The sequence below is a fragment of the Lycium barbarum genome, chromosome 8 (assembly GCF_019175385.1).
Source record: "Lycium barbarum isolate Lr01 chromosome 8, ASM1917538v2, whole genome shotgun sequence".
NCBI lineage: Eukaryota > Viridiplantae > Streptophyta > Magnoliopsida > Solanales > Solanaceae > Lycium > Lycium barbarum.
In genome coordinates this window covers 132,318,359-132,337,293 of record NC_083344.1, presented here as the reverse complement: position 1 = coordinate 132,337,293, position 18,935 = coordinate 132,318,359, and the positions used below count along the sequence as shown (strand labels likewise).

Below are 18,935 nucleotides of genomic sequence, written 5' to 3'. Positions count from 1 at the left end.
ATCAGCAAGAGTGATTCAGTTGGTTGAGCACGAAATTTCCATAACGGATGTCTTAAATTCGACACCCGAAAGATAGTGATGCAGTTCCCTTGTCATAAAAAAGAAAGATATCTATTTCTACTTGTTTTAGTTTGATATCCCTTTTGTGGTTTATACTTTTAGCATTCGTTTAAGTTTTTCAAAATTATTTTTTCGTTGATTATGTTAAGTATTTGAAATTTTGTTAAGTTTATTAACTTAATCATGCTGCTATAAGAAAAAACTTGGTACATAGAATAATGCATGGTCATATAAAACAAAAAATCTCAATAGATATACATTTTCAAAGTTGTTTAGAAACTTCATGAGAAGTTTTGCCCATAACTTAAGGAATATATCTATATACCCTTCCTACCTTCCAAGTCTCATTTCACATCCAAATAGATCTTTTGCAAAGTGTGTGTGTATATATATACACGCACAAACAGCCCATTGTTAGCTTATTTTTTCTTAATCTCCAAATATGGTCTTCAAAAAAATGGGCGAAGCCATCTCGAAAATTTTCCTCGGTCCGATTTTTTTTCCTTTAATTCTTCGGTATATAGTCATTCGGTATTTGCATTTACTGATCCAATTAATCCAAATACATCATATAGGATCCATTAGAGGGAAAAACGCTCCCTACTAAGAGTTTAATCATATATTTTAAAGATTTTTTTTTTGTATTCATTTTCATTGTGTTTTGTAATTTATTTTGCAGGAAGAGAGGAGGTGGTTGATGAAGAAATTATAGAACTATGCTATAACAAGTATTTTAGACAGACAGTGGCTAATTTTTACCAGGCAATTTGCCTAACAGTCGAGTAAAATAGTTATCCATATTACTTAAATTTATTATAATGTGATGTATTATACTCTTCTTACAGTTTCTTTTTTCCATCTGTAGAGAAATTAATAGAAGGCAGGGGAGTACGCAGTTCAGGATTCCAAGCGCTACAGTAATAGAGCGAATACGCAAAGTGCGTGATTTTATATTTTAGAATATCTTCTCTATTTTTTTTCTTCATTATTTTGTTGGTTTCATTTTATCCCTGTCTAGAAATTTCATATCATAATTTGCTCCAATTCATTTTATCTCTTTTTGTGATTTTGTTGTTATAAGGGGTAATATTTTGAGATTTTATAGTTATAGTGAGTACGATTCAGTTATTTTAATATCTCAAAAATTATTTGGCTAATTATTCTTATAGTGGAAAAAATTCGGTTTTGAAATGTGACAAAAGATAGTTTCAAGGGTTAATAACACTTTTGGTCACTCAGTTACTGGTAAATCCTGATTTTAATCTCTATAATATCTAATTAAGCACACTAAGCTTTTCATTGATTGAATTGTGCACTTTCGATCCCGTTGCTTGTAAATATTCACAACTTTACCCTAAGTATTAACCACTCCATCCCATCTTATGTTAGATTTATATCGTTACTCCCTATTTGATGGTAACGTAATTATATAATAGTCAAATATTTTTTTTTTCTACATGAAGGGATAAAAACCCACATTTTAATTAATTAAAGGTTAAATATGTTAACTAATATTCTTTTTTCAAAACTGAATGCTAAGTCATATAATACAATTTACGAGAACCAAAAGCAGTATAATCCAGTAACTTCAGACCGGAAGTGCTATTGTCCTTAGTTTCAATTAGGGCTGGCTAGTGGGACGGGATGGGATGGGACGGGACGGGATTAAGGGGACGGGGATTTGGGGGGATGGTGGAGTGGGTCGGGATCGGGATTAGGGGGACGGAGGGGGATGGGAAGTGGTCCCATCCCGTCCCACATCCCACTATCGGGGGGGACGGGATTTGGGGGGACGGGAAGAGGGATTTGGGGGGATTTTTTTCAACTTTTTCTTGGACGTTTTTTTTTTTTTTTTAATGTCTAAACACTTAAATAATTGAACAAGACAGTGAAAAAACATCCCAAAGGCTAATAGCCTTTTTCTATTATTTATCAAAAATATGATTTTTTTTTTCTAATAAAATTTCAAAATTGCAACTTTGTTTTGTAGTTCAAAAGTTGCAAATCACAAAGTAGAATTGGCATTAAAAAAAATTACATATTAAGGGGGTAGGGGGATTTTGGGGAGTGTTTGGGGGGCCAAGGTGACGGATTATAGCCGTTGCCAACGGCTATAATTGCAGATGGCCGTTTGTGCAACGACTATTTTGTAACAGAATTTAAAAAAAAATAAAAAAAATAATTGTGTTAACTACTTTATTATTGTATGTAGTTTGCTTAGCAAAAGGCATTGTGGCCCAACTGATTAAAGCGCAGGTGACGGCTTTAAGGTCATGTGTTCGAACCTCCCTCACCCCATAATTAATTTTACCCTTTAAAAATGTAAAGGGCCGGGGCGGGATGGGCCGGCGTCGGGGCGGGTCGAGACTGGAGCGGGCCTAGCGGGATCGGGTCACACGGGACAAGCTCTAGGCCCATCTCGAGTTCGAGCCCGCCAAGCTCCAATCCCCATCCCCTCTTTCCCCAACGAAACGAGATGGGCCGGGTCGGGATTCGGTATGGGCCGTGCCGGGATCGGGCTGTCCCGGCCCACTGGCCAGCTTTAGTTTCAATGAGCATACATGAAATTTAGTTGCATCCTCTTATCATTACTCAAAAAAAATGCATAAACTAAATCTCAATTAATTATAATTCTGACAATGCCTTTTTTTGCAAAAGCTCTTCTTATGCTAAGTTTGTTCATGGTAAATAAAGCTCATTTATTTTAAATGTGAAAAAAAACAGTTCTCTACTTAATTATTATAGTGAGTAAAATTCAATGATCATACGGGAAATTTAATTACCCTACATCGTTACTCAAAATAATGCATGAACTTTACTTGATTAAAACTAAATCCATTTGCTGATTCTTTTTTTTTTTTTTTTTTTTTTTTTTTTACAGAAGTGTAAAATTAAGGAAGGAATACCATTGAAAAAGGAGAAAGTTAGAGAAATTATAAGTGAACTCACTCATGAAACTGCAATTACTGGTTTGGGAGCAACAGATACATTATTTTATTTATTTGGAGTACCAGCGACAGCATTATTCAACAAGCGAAGAATAAAGCCACAAGCAATTTCTGATGATGTTTTTATTCCTGGTGTTACTTCTGCTACTATACTTGTTCTTTCTAAATTCAATAGGATCTAAGAATTAATTCATGAAAGTAATTAATTTCTTGAATTGCAATGATTATGTACTTAAGTTTTATCCAATGACAGTGTAAAATACGTTTAGACATTCCAGTAGCCTATGCTGTAATTCCAGGTAATCTCTGTGACTAGTTACATAAAAAATGGTTAAACTTCTAAATCCCAACCTCGTTCGCTTATTTCCTCATATAAAGGGTCTCCTGAAACGTTAGTTTGGAATATAGAGTGAGAACCTGTTATAATCAGTTAAATTAATGGTGTAAAGATTCTTTATACTGGTATGTAACTTAATTCGGTTAACAAATGATATTATGCATGTCAAAGACCTGCAGCCGTATAGGTGTATCGTATTTGGTAAATGTTTAAGCTGTTATTCATCGAGAGTACTTTTTAGAAAAATTGAAAATATTCTGCTTTTGTTTAATTATTGGTACCTACAAACGCTTTGAAGATTGATGAATGTGTTATTTCTTTCCATTCTTTAGTTAGATATATTGTAAGTGTAAAAAAGTTTTATACGATTATATCATCATTAATTAGGCAGTTTCAAGAGAAGTTGATCTCCAAATATGGAAAAACTAGATAACACTAAACTCTCTCATCCCTCCAAATGTCATAAAGCCTTCAATTTCTTAGCTGTTTTAACGGTAATTTTAGCTGAACAAGTCTTACCTTTGGACCATCCAAATAACATAAAAAATGAAAAGAAAAAAGAAACAACTTGCTTGACCCAAAATCTATACAAAAAAAAAATGTTCATACATACATATGATGTACAACTTATTCTTATTCTAATAATTTTTTCAATAAAATGGTCCATCCACTAGTTGATTGTCCTTCCAGTTACACAATATTATTTTCTGATTAATTAGACTATACTAGGCCCCATTTTGACCTGAACTTCACATGTTTAAGACCTTATTATCCCAAATAATAGATTTTGTAGATATCCCATCATATTTTTAACTCCAAAAACACCCAAAAAAAATAAAAAAGGAAGACATAAAAGATTTAAAAATACATTTCTTTTGTTTGGGAAAAATGGTCAAAATATAGACAAAGAATGTGAATGTACTTGGTTTCTTTTGTTGTCTCCTTCATTACATCACAAAGTAGGAAAACAAAAAAAGAAAAGGAGAGACAGGTAACAAATAGGAGCAAATAGAGAAAAAGAGAGATTAATTTTCTATCTAATTTGCATGTCCATGCATGATCACGATCAACAATACAATTTGTCAATGAAAAAACAGATCAAATCAATCAACTTTTTCACTAGTTTTTGATTCACACATACAAAATAAAATGTTGAAATCCATGTCAAGATCAAGAAGAAATTGAAAGGGAGATTTAATTTATCATGAAGGCGTGGGAGGCAACAATAAGGATAACACAAGCTGCAACAAGGAAACGTGCCAACACGATTTTCGGTACACAAAGTGCATCACAAATAGAGGAAGAAAATGATCAAGAACAACGCGAAGACATTGAAGATCACGCGAATGGAGAAATTTTCCATGCAGAGAGGTTTCTCCCAAATGGTGATTACTATAGTGGCTATTGGCTTGACAATTTCCCTCATGGACAAGGTAAGTATTGGTGGACAGACGGGTGTATGTACGTTGGAGATTGGTTTCGTGGCAAAACGATGGGGAAAGGGACGTTTAGTTGGCCCTCAGGTGCAATGTACGAGGGGAATTTCAAGTCTGGATTTATGGATGGAGATGGAACCTACACGGGGCCTAATGGCGATACGTATAGGGGTTGTTGGGTGATGAACTTGAAACATGGACATGGCGTTAAGGAGTACGCGAACGGGGACTGTTATGATGGCGAATGGTGTAGGGGATTACAAGAAGGACATGGTAGGTATACATGGAAGAATGGGAATTACTATGTTGGTGAATGGAAAAATGGGACAATTTTTGGTAAGGGGAAAATGTATTGGACTAATGGGAATGTATATGAAGGGAATTGGGAAGATGGATTTCCTAAAGGAAATGGAACATTTAGATGGACTGATGGGAGTTTTTATGTGGGAAATTGGAGTAAAGATCCAAATGAACAAAATGGTACATTTTATCCATCTGGATCATTGTTAGAAGGTGGAAATCTTGAATGGGATCCTCAACAAGTTTTCAATGTCGATTTGATAGAATGTACTATTTGTCCACCAGAGAAAGTTCCGATTTTGCCTTCACAGAAAAAACTCGCATTATGGAGGTCATCTAAGGCAGTGGATAATAACATTAGGCCGAGGAGAATGTCACTGGACGGGAGAATAGATGCACCACCTGTCGATAGGGAATTTGGTAGAATTCGTTTATCGGATGTTGCTGGAACTTCTGCTAGTACTTCTTATAATTCGGATGATTCCGTGGTTGGCTTGCAGGATGCTGATGGATATTTATTAAGAGGAAGTCCTATTAGGATTCCTAAAGTTGTAAAGAGACAAGGCCAAACTATTTCCAAAGGGCATAAGAATTATGAGCTTATGCTTAATTTGCAGTTGGGAATCAGGTAGCAAATTTAACTTGTCTTTGGGTCTAATTTCAAGGAACTATCTGCAAACTGAGAGATGTTATCTGTCTACAATCAAACTTCTCTATAACATCATCGTTTGTCACGATTTTTTTTGGCTGGTATAGAGAAATGTTGTTATAGAGAACATATAATATAACATCACGTAACATGATCGGTTCCATAGAGAACATGGTTGTTATAGAGAGATCTGAATGTATTTCATAAAAAATATGCAAGTTTCTTTGTGTTTGTTGTTCATTTTCTAGGCTCGAATTTGTGTTTTTTCTTGTCTGACTTTTCCCTGTGATGAAATTGTCGATAGAGTTTCAGTAGGACGGCCTGGTCCTCCTCCATCACTAGATCTCAAACCGTCAGCATTTGATCCTCGAGAGAAGTATTGGACAAGATTTCCACCGGAAGGATCCAAGATCACACCCCCTCATCCTTCTTGTGAATTCAGATGGAAAGATTATTGTCCAAAAGTTTTCAGGTAAGGCCTCATTCTGCTTACTTGTTGAAAATGATGATTTTAGAACACATTGAAATTAGTGACTATCGATTATAATGTTTCTCAGGGCATTACGGATGTTATTCAAAGTTGATGCAGCTGATTATATGATATCAATTTGTGGTAACGATGCCCTCCGGGAGCTTTGTTCCCCCGGAAAAAGTGGAAGTTTTTTCTACTTAACAAACGATGATCGATATATGATCAAGACAATGAAGAAGGCAGAAACAAAAGTTCGTCTCTAAATAAATCAGCATTTTTTCTGCAAAGATCAATACTTACCCTTCTGATTTTACTTGCCAATTTGGATATTTTAGGTGCTATTAAGGATGCTTAGCGCATATTTCAATCATGTTAAAGCTTTTGAAAACACCCTTGTGACTAAGTACTATGGCCTGCATTGTGTGAAGCTAAGTGGACCAGCACAGAAGAAGGTATTAGACATAAAGTACCATAGCAAAAGACTAATACAGTCAAATCTCTCTACAACAGCGTTGTTTGTCCGGATTTTTTTTAGCTGCTATAGCTAGATGTTGTTATAGAAAACATATAATATAACATAATATTAAAATCGGTTTTAAAGAAAACTTGACCGTTATAGTGAATGTTGTTATGGAGAGGTCTGATTGTAGTAGTTCAATATGAACACTTCCAATATATTCATCAATGGTTTTAGGTACGGTTCGTTATCATGGGGAACCTCTTTTGCACGAATTACTCAATTCATAGACGATTCGACTTGAAAGGGTCAACATTTGGAAGAATGACAGATAAGCCAGAATCAGAGATTGAGGCAACCACAACCCTTAAAGACCTTGATCTCAACTTCATCTTCAGGTTACAAAAAACATGGTTTCAGGAATTCCGAAGGTAAAAAATTTGAAACTCTTGACGTCTCATTCAAGTGTAAAATAAATATCAGTAAACAATTTCGCGACATTTATGTCTGTGTATTTCATGGAAAAACTGAGGATTATTTTATTCTGCAGGCAAGTTGATAGGGATTGTGAGTTCTTGGAACAAGAGGGAGTTATGGACTACAGCCTTTTAGTTGGTATTCATTTTAGAGAAGCAGATAGTACTGAAGATCAGACACCTTCTGGTTCTAGAACACCAATTGGTTGGTGCTAATTTTATTAACACTTGAATTTTTTAACTTTTGTTTGGCAACATTCGCGTCTTTTTTTTTTTTTTTTTCCGTTCGCTGTCAATTTTCCTCAAAATTGTACATGACCAGTTTCAGATGAATCAAACATGAATCACTTGTCTTTGTTGCAGATAATGGAGGCTCGGAAAATGAAACAGTTCCTCGTCTTTCTCGAGCTGATATGGATCAATTGCTTCTTGATCAGGCAGGGTAAGTTTTCATTCCCCTTACAAAATCATCTAGTTATATGAACCATACTGCAAACAAGATAGCTAAACACATCTATTGGGAAACTTAGAAACTTTGGTCATAATCAATTGTCATACTTAATGTAACAGTTGTAATGGCAAAGTCACTAAACTATTTTTTGTACTATGTAAGTTGTTTGGTACGCGGACAAAATTATTCCGGTATTATAAGTCCAGTATTATAATTCTGGGACTAATTTATCCCATCTAAGAGGTGGAATAAAATAATCCCAAGGTTAATGGGATAAGGTGGGATATCCCATCTTTAAGCATTGACTTCATTTTATCCTTTGTTTGGTAGAAGGTATAAATTTATACCTTCTACCAAACATGGTACAAAATTAATCCCAAAATTAGAGCTGGGATATCCCACCTTATACTGTGTAGTGTGTACCAAACGACCCTAAGTCATAAAGCTATTTTTGTAACAGTAAAGTCACTAAGCCAATTATTTATAACTCCTATTTGTTGTTTCTTGATCTTTGGTCGAAAATTGCAGGTGGGCTAGCATAAAATTAGGAACAAACATGCCTGCAAGAGTTGAAAGGACAGAAAGGAAACCTACTGAAGCGGAGATAATTCAGCTAATCGGAGAACCAACAGGAGAGTTGTATGATGTGATACTGTTTTTCAGTGTCATAGATATACTTCAAGACTATGACATTACAAAGAAGCTCGAGCACGCGTACAAGTCTATGCAATGTGATCCAAACTCGATATCAGCAGTCGATCCAAAGGCATATTCAAGGCGTTTTCGTGATTACATATTCAAAGTTTTTATAGAAGACAATTAACATGAAATTAATGCCTACAAATGAGAGGGCTTCAAGCTAGTATAGGACTGAGTAATATTTGTTTACTGTTTTTGGAGATTATTTGCAGTTGAAGCTTAGAAGAAGTGAAGAACATATATATACTCTTCCTTCACTGCATTTTCTTATCTTAAAAATCTCTTATTTTATTATAGGTATACACAAAATTCAGGATGAGTTACTATTGTATAGAAAAAGTTGTAACAGAAGCAACACAAATGTGACTTATAAGTTGCATTACTTATATGAAAATTGTTGTTTCAAGGAATTTGCAGGGAAGGATGAATTCTAATGTAAAATTAATTTGAATTTACCAAAGTTCCATTTACTAATTCATTTAAGATCCTTAATTCTTCAGGGGTAGTATGGGCTTTTCAGTTTCCCACTTGATGTTCGGTACTCGCTTTGGGCCCGACTAACCCGGATTTGTGGCGGAAGTGTCAAATTGGAAGTAAACGCTCCCTGCCAAAGGCAACTCCATTCTTAGAGCACAATCTCGAGACCATGATTACGGATGAAGTGGTACTACCTCCCGCCACAACCTTTGATGTAGTATGGTTCATGAATATGTTTTGATGGTTCTTGCAATTTCCTAGTTATGTATAAGCAAAACATTCCATCCATGGAATGAATATTATACACTACATTTTATTCACCTAGAAGAGAAAGGGATGTTTTTTTCAAAAGTTTGGCTATAAAAATTATAGGATGATATTTGATTTGGTAAAAGGAAGAGCAAAAAGTGAACTAAAAACAATGTCCAAACGATAATATTGAGATTTTAGATTCTAAAATAAACTGTTGTCTTTTCGTTTTCATAACATACTGTTTTGTTTCATATTATATCGTGTGTTTGGTGCAAAGTTATTTTCTTGGAATAAGTTCTCCAATTTTCTGTAAACAAGTGAAAATGATTTTCCAAACAATGTAATCCCTCAGTCCCAATTTATATGATCCTATTTCTTTTTTAATCTGTGCTAAAAAAGAATGATCATTTTTCATATTTGAAAATAATTTAATTTTATGCAATGATTTATAGCTACACAAAATATATGTATCTATTTTACAGTACAAGATTTAAAAGTCATTCTCTTTTTCTTTAAACTCATTGCCCAGTCAAATAAGTTAAACATAAATTGAAATGGATGGAGTATATAATATTAATATAAGATTAACAAATTAGAAACTGTTTCAATTAGATACTATTTCATTTCAATATTTTTTTTTAATTATTATTTAAGGGTTAATTGAATCTAAGTAGGCGTTTGGCCATGAGTTTTGAAGCCATGGCATGCGTTTTTACGCATGATTTGAAACCATGGTTTCATTTTTTTTAAATATAAAATATAACTCAAAAAAGACTCATAAATTGGTAGATATTTTTAACAATTACCCCCATCAATCATTTATCAATCTCATTAACTTCCACCAAATTTTATTTATGTCTACCAACCTTTTAATTTTGTAAAAAAAGACTCACAGTTTAATTTTATTTATTGAACTAAAATTTGATCAATTGATGTTGTATTTTAGAAAGGTCTTCTAGTATTAGTTTTGAGCCAGTTGTTATGAATTAGCGTATTAATTTTGTTATAAATTATGACTTGCTCATTTGGTAAGATTGTATAAGAATTGAGAATGTTTTAATGGTTTTCACAACTTATAGGATTTTTATGTCTATTAGAGAAAATACTCCTTAAAATATCCAAATTACATGTTCAAACATGGTTTCAAACCATATCTAAACGGGGCCTAAGTGATATAGAATTTAGACTTAAGTTAATTTGTAAGGTGCCGTTTGGCCATAAATACCAAAAAATATTTCACTTTTTTTTTTTGGAATTTTGGAATTAGAGTTGTGTTTGGCCATAATTTTTGAAATTATAGTTTTTGATCAAATTTAATCTAAAAAGGTGAAAAAAAGTTTAAAAATAAGTTTTTTTTGTTTTTTGTATTCCGGAATACAACTTCGGAAAAAAGTGAATAATTTTTATGGCCCAAACGCTAAAAGTAATAATTTTCCACAAATTGAACAACTACCGAACAAGCCCCTAATTTCTTCACCTGTCTCATTGGATCTCCTTCTAGTGCTCCACTATCAGTGGAATGATTTATTACCTACCTATTTGGTTAACTGCTTTCTAAATTCAATTCTATTTCGAAAGTTTAATTTTGATTTGCAAGCATGTCAGGTACGTACGATATTCAATTAAATTTTTATGATATCGAAATTGTTGATTATGATAATTAACACTGGAAGCCGATCAATTTGATGAATTTAGGTCAAAATGAAACTCGGATTCGGGCAAGTGGTAGGGCAGCAGTAGTGGTTCTAGGGGATATTGGACGTAGCCCACGTATGCAATATCATGCTCTTTCCCTTGCTCGTCAGGTACCACACTAATCTATTATTAAACGTAACCTTAACCTTATTATTATTTTCAGTGTAACAACAACAACTTACCCAGTGTGATCCCATAAGTGGGGTCTGGGACATGTGGTCTGGGGAGGTAGGATGTACGCACACGTTACTTCTGTCTTTTAAGTGTAATTTACATGTATAGTATGGTGTTGTATTGTACTGTATTAATGAACAAAATGTTTTGGATAGACTGTATGGTTTGTTGTGGTTTAATAACATTTGTATTGTTTGGTTTGACTGTATGGTACTGTATAATAACTTGTAAGTTTACTAAAATACCCTTAACTCTTAATTAGAAATCAGTTTTTTTTACATATATATATATATATATATATATCAATGAAACTCAGGTACATGATAAAATAGCAACTTTAAAAAATAAGTAGGTGATGGGTGGGGGTGGTGGAGTTGGGTGGTTGTGGGATGAGGGTGGGGGTGAGTGGTTGTGGGGTGGGGTTGGGTGGTGGTGAGGGGTAGTGGGTGGTGGGGGGGTCCCACAAGTGGGGTTCGAGACTTGTGGTCTGCGTAGGTAGGATGTACTTACTTCTGTCTTTAAGTGTAATATATATGTCTAGTCTGAATTTGAAATAGTGATGCTGATGATCCATCTTAATTAGTGCTTTTTTTTTTTTTTGCACATTTCTGAGGTTTTCTTATGAATTATGCTACTCCATCTGTTTCGATTTTTTTGTCTTCCTTTCCTTTTTAGTCCGTTAAAAAAAAGAATGCTTCTTTCGATTTTTTACCAACTCTTTAATTCTAACTTTTCACATGGCATGTTTAAGACCACAAGATTAAACCTGGCTTTTTTGCACATTTTTGAGGTTCTGTTACGAATTATTTGGGTATAAGTTAGAGCATTAATCTCTGAACCTGAGTTTAATTGTTTTTCTGGCTGTTTGCTAAGTTCATGGTTTAATTAGCTAGAATAATGACTTTTAGCTATGAATTATGCTGATGATCTGGTTTTTGCACATTTATGAGGTTCTGTTATGAATTATCTGGGTATAAGTTTTAGCATTAATTCTCTGAACATGATTTTAGTCGTTTCTGGGTGGTTGCTAGGTTCGAGGTTTAGTTAGCTGGAATAGTGACTGTTAGCTATGAATTATGCTATTTACTTTTGATTAGTTCATGCTGCTTCCATTAGGAACAACATTTTCAGATTAAAGAAAATTTGTCAAACTCTCTGCAGTTGTAACTTCACTTTGAGTGCTATCCTCTTCGACGCTCAACACACATTGCTATCTGTTTGATGACTCTGATTAGGTGGTTAAACATGGAAATGGAACAGAAGAAGAGTGTAAAGAAGTGAATTTCTTTATTTATTTAAGCTGTATTTTTTTTTTCTTTCGATCAATTCCTTTTTAGTTTTAAAAAGACTCCATCTTTGTATTTATCGGTTTTGTCTTGATCCAAAATACTCTATCTTTGACATACTCTAAAACAGTCATTAGCGAGAGTTGTAGAAATCTTCTATGTGTTTACTGGTTCTTTTTTGGGTCTCAGACTCTCATCTTATTTATTTGAAGACTTCAAAGGTGCTGTCGTGTATGTTACCGTTACTAATGTTATGTAGTATGATGGATGCATATTTGTTGTTGCAAGAGAGAATAATAAAATATCTTGTTTGTATTAATAAGTGATTATATATGCAAGTGATGATGAGGAAACCGCCTTATGTTTTAGAATTAGTGGTTGAATATATGCAGGTGATGATGAGGAAACCGCCTTATGTTTCAGAATTAGTGGTTGATACACCTCATTGATCCAGGGCCCTTTATATTCTTCTTATGTTTTCACTTATACCTTTTGCAGGCTCATCTAGTGGTCGACATTGTTGCATATGGAGGTAAGTAGTGTAACAACCCAGTTAAAATAGTTGCATATGTAGGTATGTTTGAATTATTGATAGGCATTGAGAACATAAATTGATTGTATAGTAGCAAAACCATATCTCATCTCTATCTTGGGAAGAAAACAACACATGTTCCTGTTTACGTTTCAATTTTAAAAACTAAATAAAAGAGCATGATACAAAAATTTGGTGTCAATTTTTAGATACAGAATTTTTTTATCAAAAAAGTTGAAAGAAGTTAACTTGGGTATAATTCTGTTTGTGAGACAAAGGTTGAATGAAGCAGAATAAGTTGACAATGAAGGTTGAAGGAAATACGACTCAGGCACTTCAGGGTTGGGGAAAAGGGGTGAGCATGAGGACAACGATAGACTTTGGTAGGTTTTAGGGAAATGGCTGTGAGATGGAGAAAAAACAAGGGTTGGGAGTTTATAGGCAAAACAGTGGGGGTAGAATGGAGGCAGAGGTTGGGTGGCATTTATTAAGGGCTTAAGCATGGAAGTGGACGGAGGCACGCCTTGGGTAGGAGTGGTTGAGTATTTTATTCATACACTATTTGTTTAAAGCCTTTATGTGAGATCCCATAATTGGCTAACCCTCCTGCCGGGACAAACACATCCCCAAGTCAAAAGATTTTCAAGAAAAGCCACGAAAAGGGGAATAAGAACAACAACAAACAACATACCCAAGTGGTCCCACAAGTTGGGTCGGGGGGGGGGGGGTAAGATGTACGCAAACTTTACCCCTACCTTTATGGGGTAGAGAGGCTGTTTCCGATAGACCCTTGGCTCGAAAGAAAAGACAGTGATGTGACAACAAATATCAAGATAAAAAGCATGGTATCAAGAGAAATATGGCTACAAAAATAGCACGATAAAAAGCTTAAAAAAAAGGGGGGGGGGGTGGGAATAAGAACATTAGGAGAAAATTTTAGAATAATGAAGTGAAAGAAGGTAAAGAAGCACTATTATAGGATTTTCTAGAGAAGATGAACGAATTTTATGTTCATTTTCTTAATTTTGTGTTCATTTTCTTTCATATGACTTTGTCCTAGAAAATATTGTTACATCACTGGCTCTACTTGTTCAATTTTTCTTCAGATTACTGTTCTTCTGTCAGTGGCATCTCAGAACAGTTTGAAAAGACGTGAAACCAAATTCCAGTCATTGTGCATAATTTTGTACTACTTGGCATAAGTGCTTGGATTAATTAACCAGGCTAAATCTTACAATTTTCCTTGACTTTATTCTGCCTGGTCTTTCTGATTTTCGTTTTTTAATCTTGAGTAGGTTCGGACCCTCATTCTGCTGTAAAAGAGCATAAATCTATTCACATCCATGAAATGGTAAGCGCTGAATTGTCTAGCTGTCTTTCTGGAATGAAATCTCATGAAAGACATCTTTTCGGCTGTGTGTGTGTTATTTGACTTCAACTATTTTTCTATCATGCAGACACAGTGGCCATCAAACCCTAAAAGCTTGCCAAAGATACTCCGTCCTTTATTGCTCATATTTAAGCCATTGGTCCAGTTTGTTATGCTTCTATGGTATCTGTGTGTTAAAATTCCGGCACCTGATGTTTTCATAGTTCAGGTGAGTTATGAAGCTGTAGTTAGCTACTTGTCTTTATATCTGCTACAACTATGAAATATGTAGGTCTTTATGATAATTGCTGGCGATGTGGTGTATATTACGTCTAGTGTCTTTTATGTTTAAAAAAACAAAAAACCAAGAAAAGATTAAACAGAAACATGAATGGGTTGGAGTTACATATTGTTACTATCAATCGGAGAGTTCTATGTGTGTGTATGCACGTGTCCTTGGAGAAAATAGTGGATTAGAAACAATCTCCTCTTACCAACCTTGGTGCATACAGTTTTTGAAAGAATCTTTTTTTGATCCACTAGGGTGCTTCAGGGTTTTAAAGTAACATTACCAGTTAACAAGTACTTTCCATAAATCTATGCATGTATTATCTTTGTTCATTTCAGTATTCAATTACTAATTTCAAATTCTTCATACTACATTCTGCAAAAGTAAGTCTTTCTACTTTTTTTTTTTTTTTCAAAATATTTAAGTATTTGGTATTTTGAGATGGTTTGGGCATGTGAGGAGGAGAGACACAGATGCCCCAGTGCGGAGGTGTGAAAGGTTGGCTATGGACGGTTTCAGAAGAGGTAGAGGTAGGCCGAAGAAGTATTGGGGAGAGGTGCTTAGACAGGACATGGTACAGTTCCAGCTTACCGAGGACATGACCTTAGATAGGAGGCTATGGAGGACTCAGATTAGGGTAGAAGGCTAGTAGGTAGTTCCACGTATCCCGTCGTACTAGTAGTCGCAGTTTTGATCTTCATTTTTTTGTCCTTTGATTCGTGCAACTATATGTTGGTCCGTGTACCACAATTATCATATTTATCTGTGGTAGCTACTGTTTCTGTTTTCTCATACTGCTTTATCATGGCTTTTTCGCTTTCGTTAGTTTCATTTTCGTATTGCTTTGAACTGTTTCTGCTTATCTGGCATTCTCTCATCGTGTTTTCTCTTGAATCGAGGGTCTTCCGGAAACAGCCTCTCTATCTTCCGAGATGGAGGTAAGGTCTGCGTACATTTTACCCTCCCCAGACCCCACACTGTGGGATTCCACTGGGTATGTTGTTGTTGTTGTATTTTGAGAGCCGTGCATTAAGATGAAGGCCTGCTTTTGCCCTCAAAATTAACTAGAACCCTTGTCAACACTGAGGTTCTTTTGTCATTGGAGCTTGAACTGCTGGTTCTTCCATGTTTTTCTAACATGCTCTATCTGGTGGGTGCTGAACTTGGATTTTTATTATGATCCACCCAAGTGCTTAAGGCATGTCCAATTAGTGGATTCCGCAGGCACAAAACTAAAGTCTTCATCACCGTTATGTTCAGTGAGATGTTTAGATCACTTGATTTGGCATGCTTGAGGTTAATTATATCAACTAATGGCAGCATTTCTCCTTTGGCAGAATCCACCATCCGTTCCTACACTGGTTGCTGTAAAATTAGCCAGCTGGATTAGACGTTCCGCATTCGTTATAGATTGGCATAACTTCGGATATACTCTTCTAGCATTGTCTCTTGGGAGAAATAGTCGGTTTGTGGCTTTGTATCATTGGTAATTTGTTCATCCTCGTAAGTTATAAACCTCCATTTGGGTTTAGCATCTGGTTTGTGAACTATGCAAGTAAAACAAAATTTGGATATCTGGACAGGATCGAAAAGCAATTTGGGAAAATGGCAAATGGTTCCTTGTGTGTGACAAGGGCAATGCAACATGAATTGGCTCAAAACTGGGGAATTAGGTAGGCCATTGAGCTACTTGAATATCTAAACTTTCTGGTTTTCTTTATTTACCGACTTGTGCTTCATCCTTTATACTTTCTGGATTCTCAGTGCCACTGTTCTATATGATCAGCCTCCTGAATTTTTTCGACCCGCTTCCCTCGAGGAGAAGCACAAGGTGAATTATCTAAGTCCACAACAGAGCTTCCGTGAGATATACATACTTTACAATTTTAACCTTCAAGTTTCAATTGCAGTTGTTTTGTGGGATTGATAAGAGTCTGAGAACGCCTTACAGCCTTCAAGACTGTCTTAGCAATGGTACTATAATGTGAATTTCCATGTGATGTATTGTTTCAGATGAAGAATTGAAATGAATATGACATATTTGCAGAGGTTCTAACAACAGACGATGACAATCCTAATGTAACTCTATTTACAACTCAGACGCACACAGATATTTCCTTGAAGTGGAACAGACCAGCACTCATTGTAAGCAGTACAAGCTGGTGAGTTGTTTGTAAACTTAATTTAACATCCTATGGTGTTCCGGCACAGTGAACCTTGCATTTGTTTTAATCACACATTTTATCCTCGCCTCATGAGCTAACATTGGGGTGGAGTTAGGCCCAAGGTTCATTTCTTTAAGTACTTTAAACTTAATCACTATCGGTTCACTGTTTCTGAATATCAAGATATTATTGACGAAAGATGATTGGACTAAACAAGGACTAAACAAAAATCAAACGGACAATGGAAGAGTTCTGTCTCTTATTTGCACCACGTGCTGGAAAAGTTCTGTTTCTTATTTGAACCATGTGTTCATGCTCCGATTTCAAAATGCAAAGATGGTAAAACAGTTTTGGCTTCGGTGACAGCTACATGACATTATATTACTGGTTTTTAGGACTCCAGACGAAGATTTTAGCATTCTCTTAGAAGCAGCACTAATGTATGATAGAAGGGTTTCTGCATTACTGAATGAGGATGACTTGAAGAGGGAGGATGTTTTCTGGCAGGAAATCAAGGGTGGGAAGCAATACCCTAGGTTATTATTTATAATTACAGGTAACTGCTGCTCATGAGTCAAAGAGGGTACTTCTTATTTTGTTGGTTAACTTTGGCAGACATGTTTTTCTTACTTTGGGTTCTTTTGAAGGCAAAGGGCCTGAAAAGGAAAAATATGAACAGAAGATAGCAAAACTCAACCTTAAACGTGTAGCATTTCGTACTATGTGGTTGGAGCCAGAGGATTACCCATTGCTTCTTGGTATGAGCTACCAATCTATAGTCATCTTCTTGTCTTCACCTTAAAATTGTCTCAAATCCTGTGTTCTCTTGTATAGGATCAGCAGATCTTGGTGTTTGCTTGCATACTTCCTCTTCAGGGTTGGATCTTCCAATGAAGGTTTTGTTTCTACATTCTTTAAGAGCACAAGTCAATTTTTTTCTGTCTATGCTTAAAACCTCTTAGTAGGCCTCATTCTTGTAATTTCCTTTTAGGTTGTGGATATGTTTGGCTGTGGATTACCGGTCTGTGCTGTTTCCTACTCTTGGTAAGATGCATGTATTCCCCCTTTTCATTTTCATTTCCCATGGCCTCGACATTTGGAAGTCTTTAAAAATTACGTACTTTGAGAAGTTGCATGTTGACCCTTCTTCATTGTCCTTTATCAAGCATCAACGAGCTGGTCGAAGTTGACAAGAATGGCTTACTCTTCTCTTCATCATCGGAACTGGCAGATCAATTTATGGTAATCTCCTAAATTGACAAAAATGGACCTTCAATCTCCTCTTTCTTTGTTCTTCTATCTTTGTTTTACATTGTAGATTTAATTAGATTAAGTAGTTCACTAGATATTGTCACAATAAACATATCAAGTATTAATCCTCTCGAATGCTTTATGCTTCCTACTTGCATTAGCAATTCCTAGACTTAACCTATGAGCTTACTTTCCTGAGAATATACTATCTTATTTGCTGAACTGTGAAAACCTGGGCAGATGCTGTTTAAGGGATTCCCAGGTGAATGTGATGAGTTGAAGTCACTGAAACAAGGAGTATTGGCAAGCAGATCTTCTGTTAATTGGGCAACAGAGTGGGAAGCAAACGCTAAACCCTTAATATCCAAGGCAAGTAGATGGTTGCACGTGTTTTTTGCATCTCTTGTCCTTCTTAGTAAAATGGCTTTTCCATTGTCATGTATTTAGATGGGATCTAAACACACCATTCATTATGCAGGTTATTTTTGAGAACTCGAGCTGATTTTGAAGCAAAGATTTCAGAACTCCGGTGTCTATTACCCCCATCTGAGGTATCTTGGAAATTATATGCTCACCTAGTGTCATGCTGCAAGCCGAGAAACAGCGGGTCCCTGCTAATCCCCTGTCCCCTTCCCGGCTCCACAGAGCAACCAATTTTTGCAGCTCTATTAGGATCATTAGTCAAAGATTTCTGTTTTTGTTTTGTGAAAACTGAGGTTGTACAGCTTTAGAAGTGGCCATAGCACTGTTGAGATTTCACTTGCCTTTACCTCTCTTCTTGTTCTTCTTAGTAGTTTAACATTGCTGTTGAACAAAAGATATAGTATAACATTAGGGCAAAACAGGCCTGCAGCGTAGGTTGATTTACATGTTCCCAGAATACATTCTGTGTGTGTTGAACCAAGAAAAGGAGAGAAATAACTGATGTGAACACACTTAAATATCAGTGTTTGTATATCTGTTAGCAGGTGCATTACTCCAACAACTTTTAGTCTTGTTGCTATTATTGCTGTGCCTAAATGCAAACAATTGGTGTATCTTCACTCAATATTTCTGAAAATAGTATGATAGGTGATGTAATACATAGAATTAAAATAGGTTGTTGAAAGAAATAGAGAAGCTTTATGAAAAGACGGGTAATAATTACATCCGACAAATGG

At 35.5% G+C, this 18,935-nt stretch overlaps 3 protein-coding genes across 6 annotated transcripts; all 3 read left to right on the top strand.

The window, feature by feature from the left end:
• The first annotated feature begins 443 nt into the window (after positions 1-443).
• On the top strand, positions 444-3,276 carry LOC132607557 (uncharacterized). Its single transcript, XM_060321579.1, has 4 exons — positions 444-548; positions 740-842; positions 926-998; positions 2,942-3,276. The coding sequence occupies exons 1-4, from the start codon at positions 503-505 to the stop codon at positions 3,188-3,190; spliced, it is 471 nt and encodes a 156-aa protein (XP_060177562.1). The 5' UTR covers positions 444-502; the 3' UTR covers positions 3,191-3,276.
• Positions 3,277-3,506: 230 nt separating this feature from the next.
• LOC132607556 (phosphatidylinositol 4-phosphate 5-kinase 6-like) lies at positions 3,507-8,706 on the top strand. Its single transcript, XM_060321578.1, has 8 exons — positions 3,507-5,709; positions 6,035-6,202; positions 6,288-6,453; positions 6,538-6,654; positions 6,897-7,090; positions 7,210-7,340; positions 7,499-7,577; positions 8,115-8,706. The coding sequence occupies exons 1-8, from the start codon at positions 4,550-4,552 to the stop codon at positions 8,407-8,409; spliced, it is 2,310 nt and encodes a 769-aa protein (XP_060177561.1). The 5' UTR covers positions 3,507-4,549; the 3' UTR covers positions 8,410-8,706.
• A 1,739-nt stretch (positions 8,707-10,445) lies between these two features.
• LOC132607555 (UDP-glycosyltransferase TURAN) lies at positions 10,446-18,739 on the top strand. 4 transcript variants are annotated; one of them, XM_060321576.1, is made up of 17 exons: positions 10,446-10,619; positions 10,710-10,819; positions 12,668-12,701; positions 13,997-14,052; positions 14,159-14,299; positions 15,697-15,845; positions 15,943-16,032; positions 16,124-16,190; positions 16,270-16,333; positions 16,407-16,521; positions 16,920-17,080; positions 17,172-17,282; positions 17,359-17,420; positions 17,516-17,568; positions 17,691-17,766; positions 18,016-18,144; positions 18,254-18,739. In XM_060321576.1, the coding sequence occupies exons 1-17, from the start codon at positions 10,613-10,615 to the stop codon at positions 18,275-18,277; spliced, it is 1,449 nt and encodes a 482-aa protein (XP_060177559.1). In that variant the 5' UTR covers positions 10,446-10,612; the 3' UTR covers positions 18,278-18,739. The 4 variants fall into 4 exon arrangements, with proteins under 4 accessions (XP_060177559.1, XP_060177558.1, XP_060177556.1 ...); XM_060321575.1 differs by lacking the exons at positions 10,446-10,619; positions 10,710-10,819 and adding an exon at positions 11,471-11,694 and having other exon boundaries at positions 16,422-16,521; XM_060321573.1 differs by lacking the exons at positions 10,446-10,619; positions 10,710-10,819 and adding an exon at positions 11,477-11,694.
• Positions 18,740-18,935: the final 196 nt, after the last annotated feature.

Coding starts and splice junctions, on each gene's coding strand:
- LOC132607557 (XM_060321579.1), top strand. CDS start 503: ATGGTCTTCAAAAAAATGGGCGAAGCCATCTCGAAAATTTTCCTCG. Junction 549..739: donor CATCTCGAAAATTTTCCTCG/GTCCGATTTTTT, acceptor TTTATTTTGCAG/GAAGAGAGGAGGTGGTTGAT. Junction 999..2,941: donor TAATAGAGCGAATACGCAAA/GTGCGTGATTTT, acceptor TTTTTTTTACAG/AAGTGTAAAATTAAGGAAGG.
- LOC132607556 (XM_060321578.1), top strand. CDS start 4,550: ATGAAGGCGTGGGAGGCAACAATAAGGATAACACAAGCTGCAACAAGG. Junction 6,454..6,537: donor TGAAGAAGGCAGAAACAAAA/GTTCGTCTCTAA, acceptor TGGATATTTTAG/GTGCTATTAAGGATGCTTAG. Junction 6,655..6,896: donor GTGGACCAGCACAGAAGAAG/GTATTAGACATA, acceptor CAATGGTTTTAG/GTACGGTTCGTTATCATGGG.
- LOC132607555 (XM_060321573.1), top strand. CDS start 11,512: ATGCTACTCCATCTGTTTCGATTTTTTTGTCTTCCTTTCCTTTTTAGT. Junction 17,421..17,515: donor GGTTGGATCTTCCAATGAAG/GTTTTGTTTCTA, acceptor ATTTCCTTTTAG/GTTGTGGATATGTTTGGCTG. Junction 17,767..18,015: donor AACTGGCAGATCAATTTATG/GTAATCTCCTAA, acceptor AAACCTGGGCAG/ATGCTGTTTAAGGGATTCCC.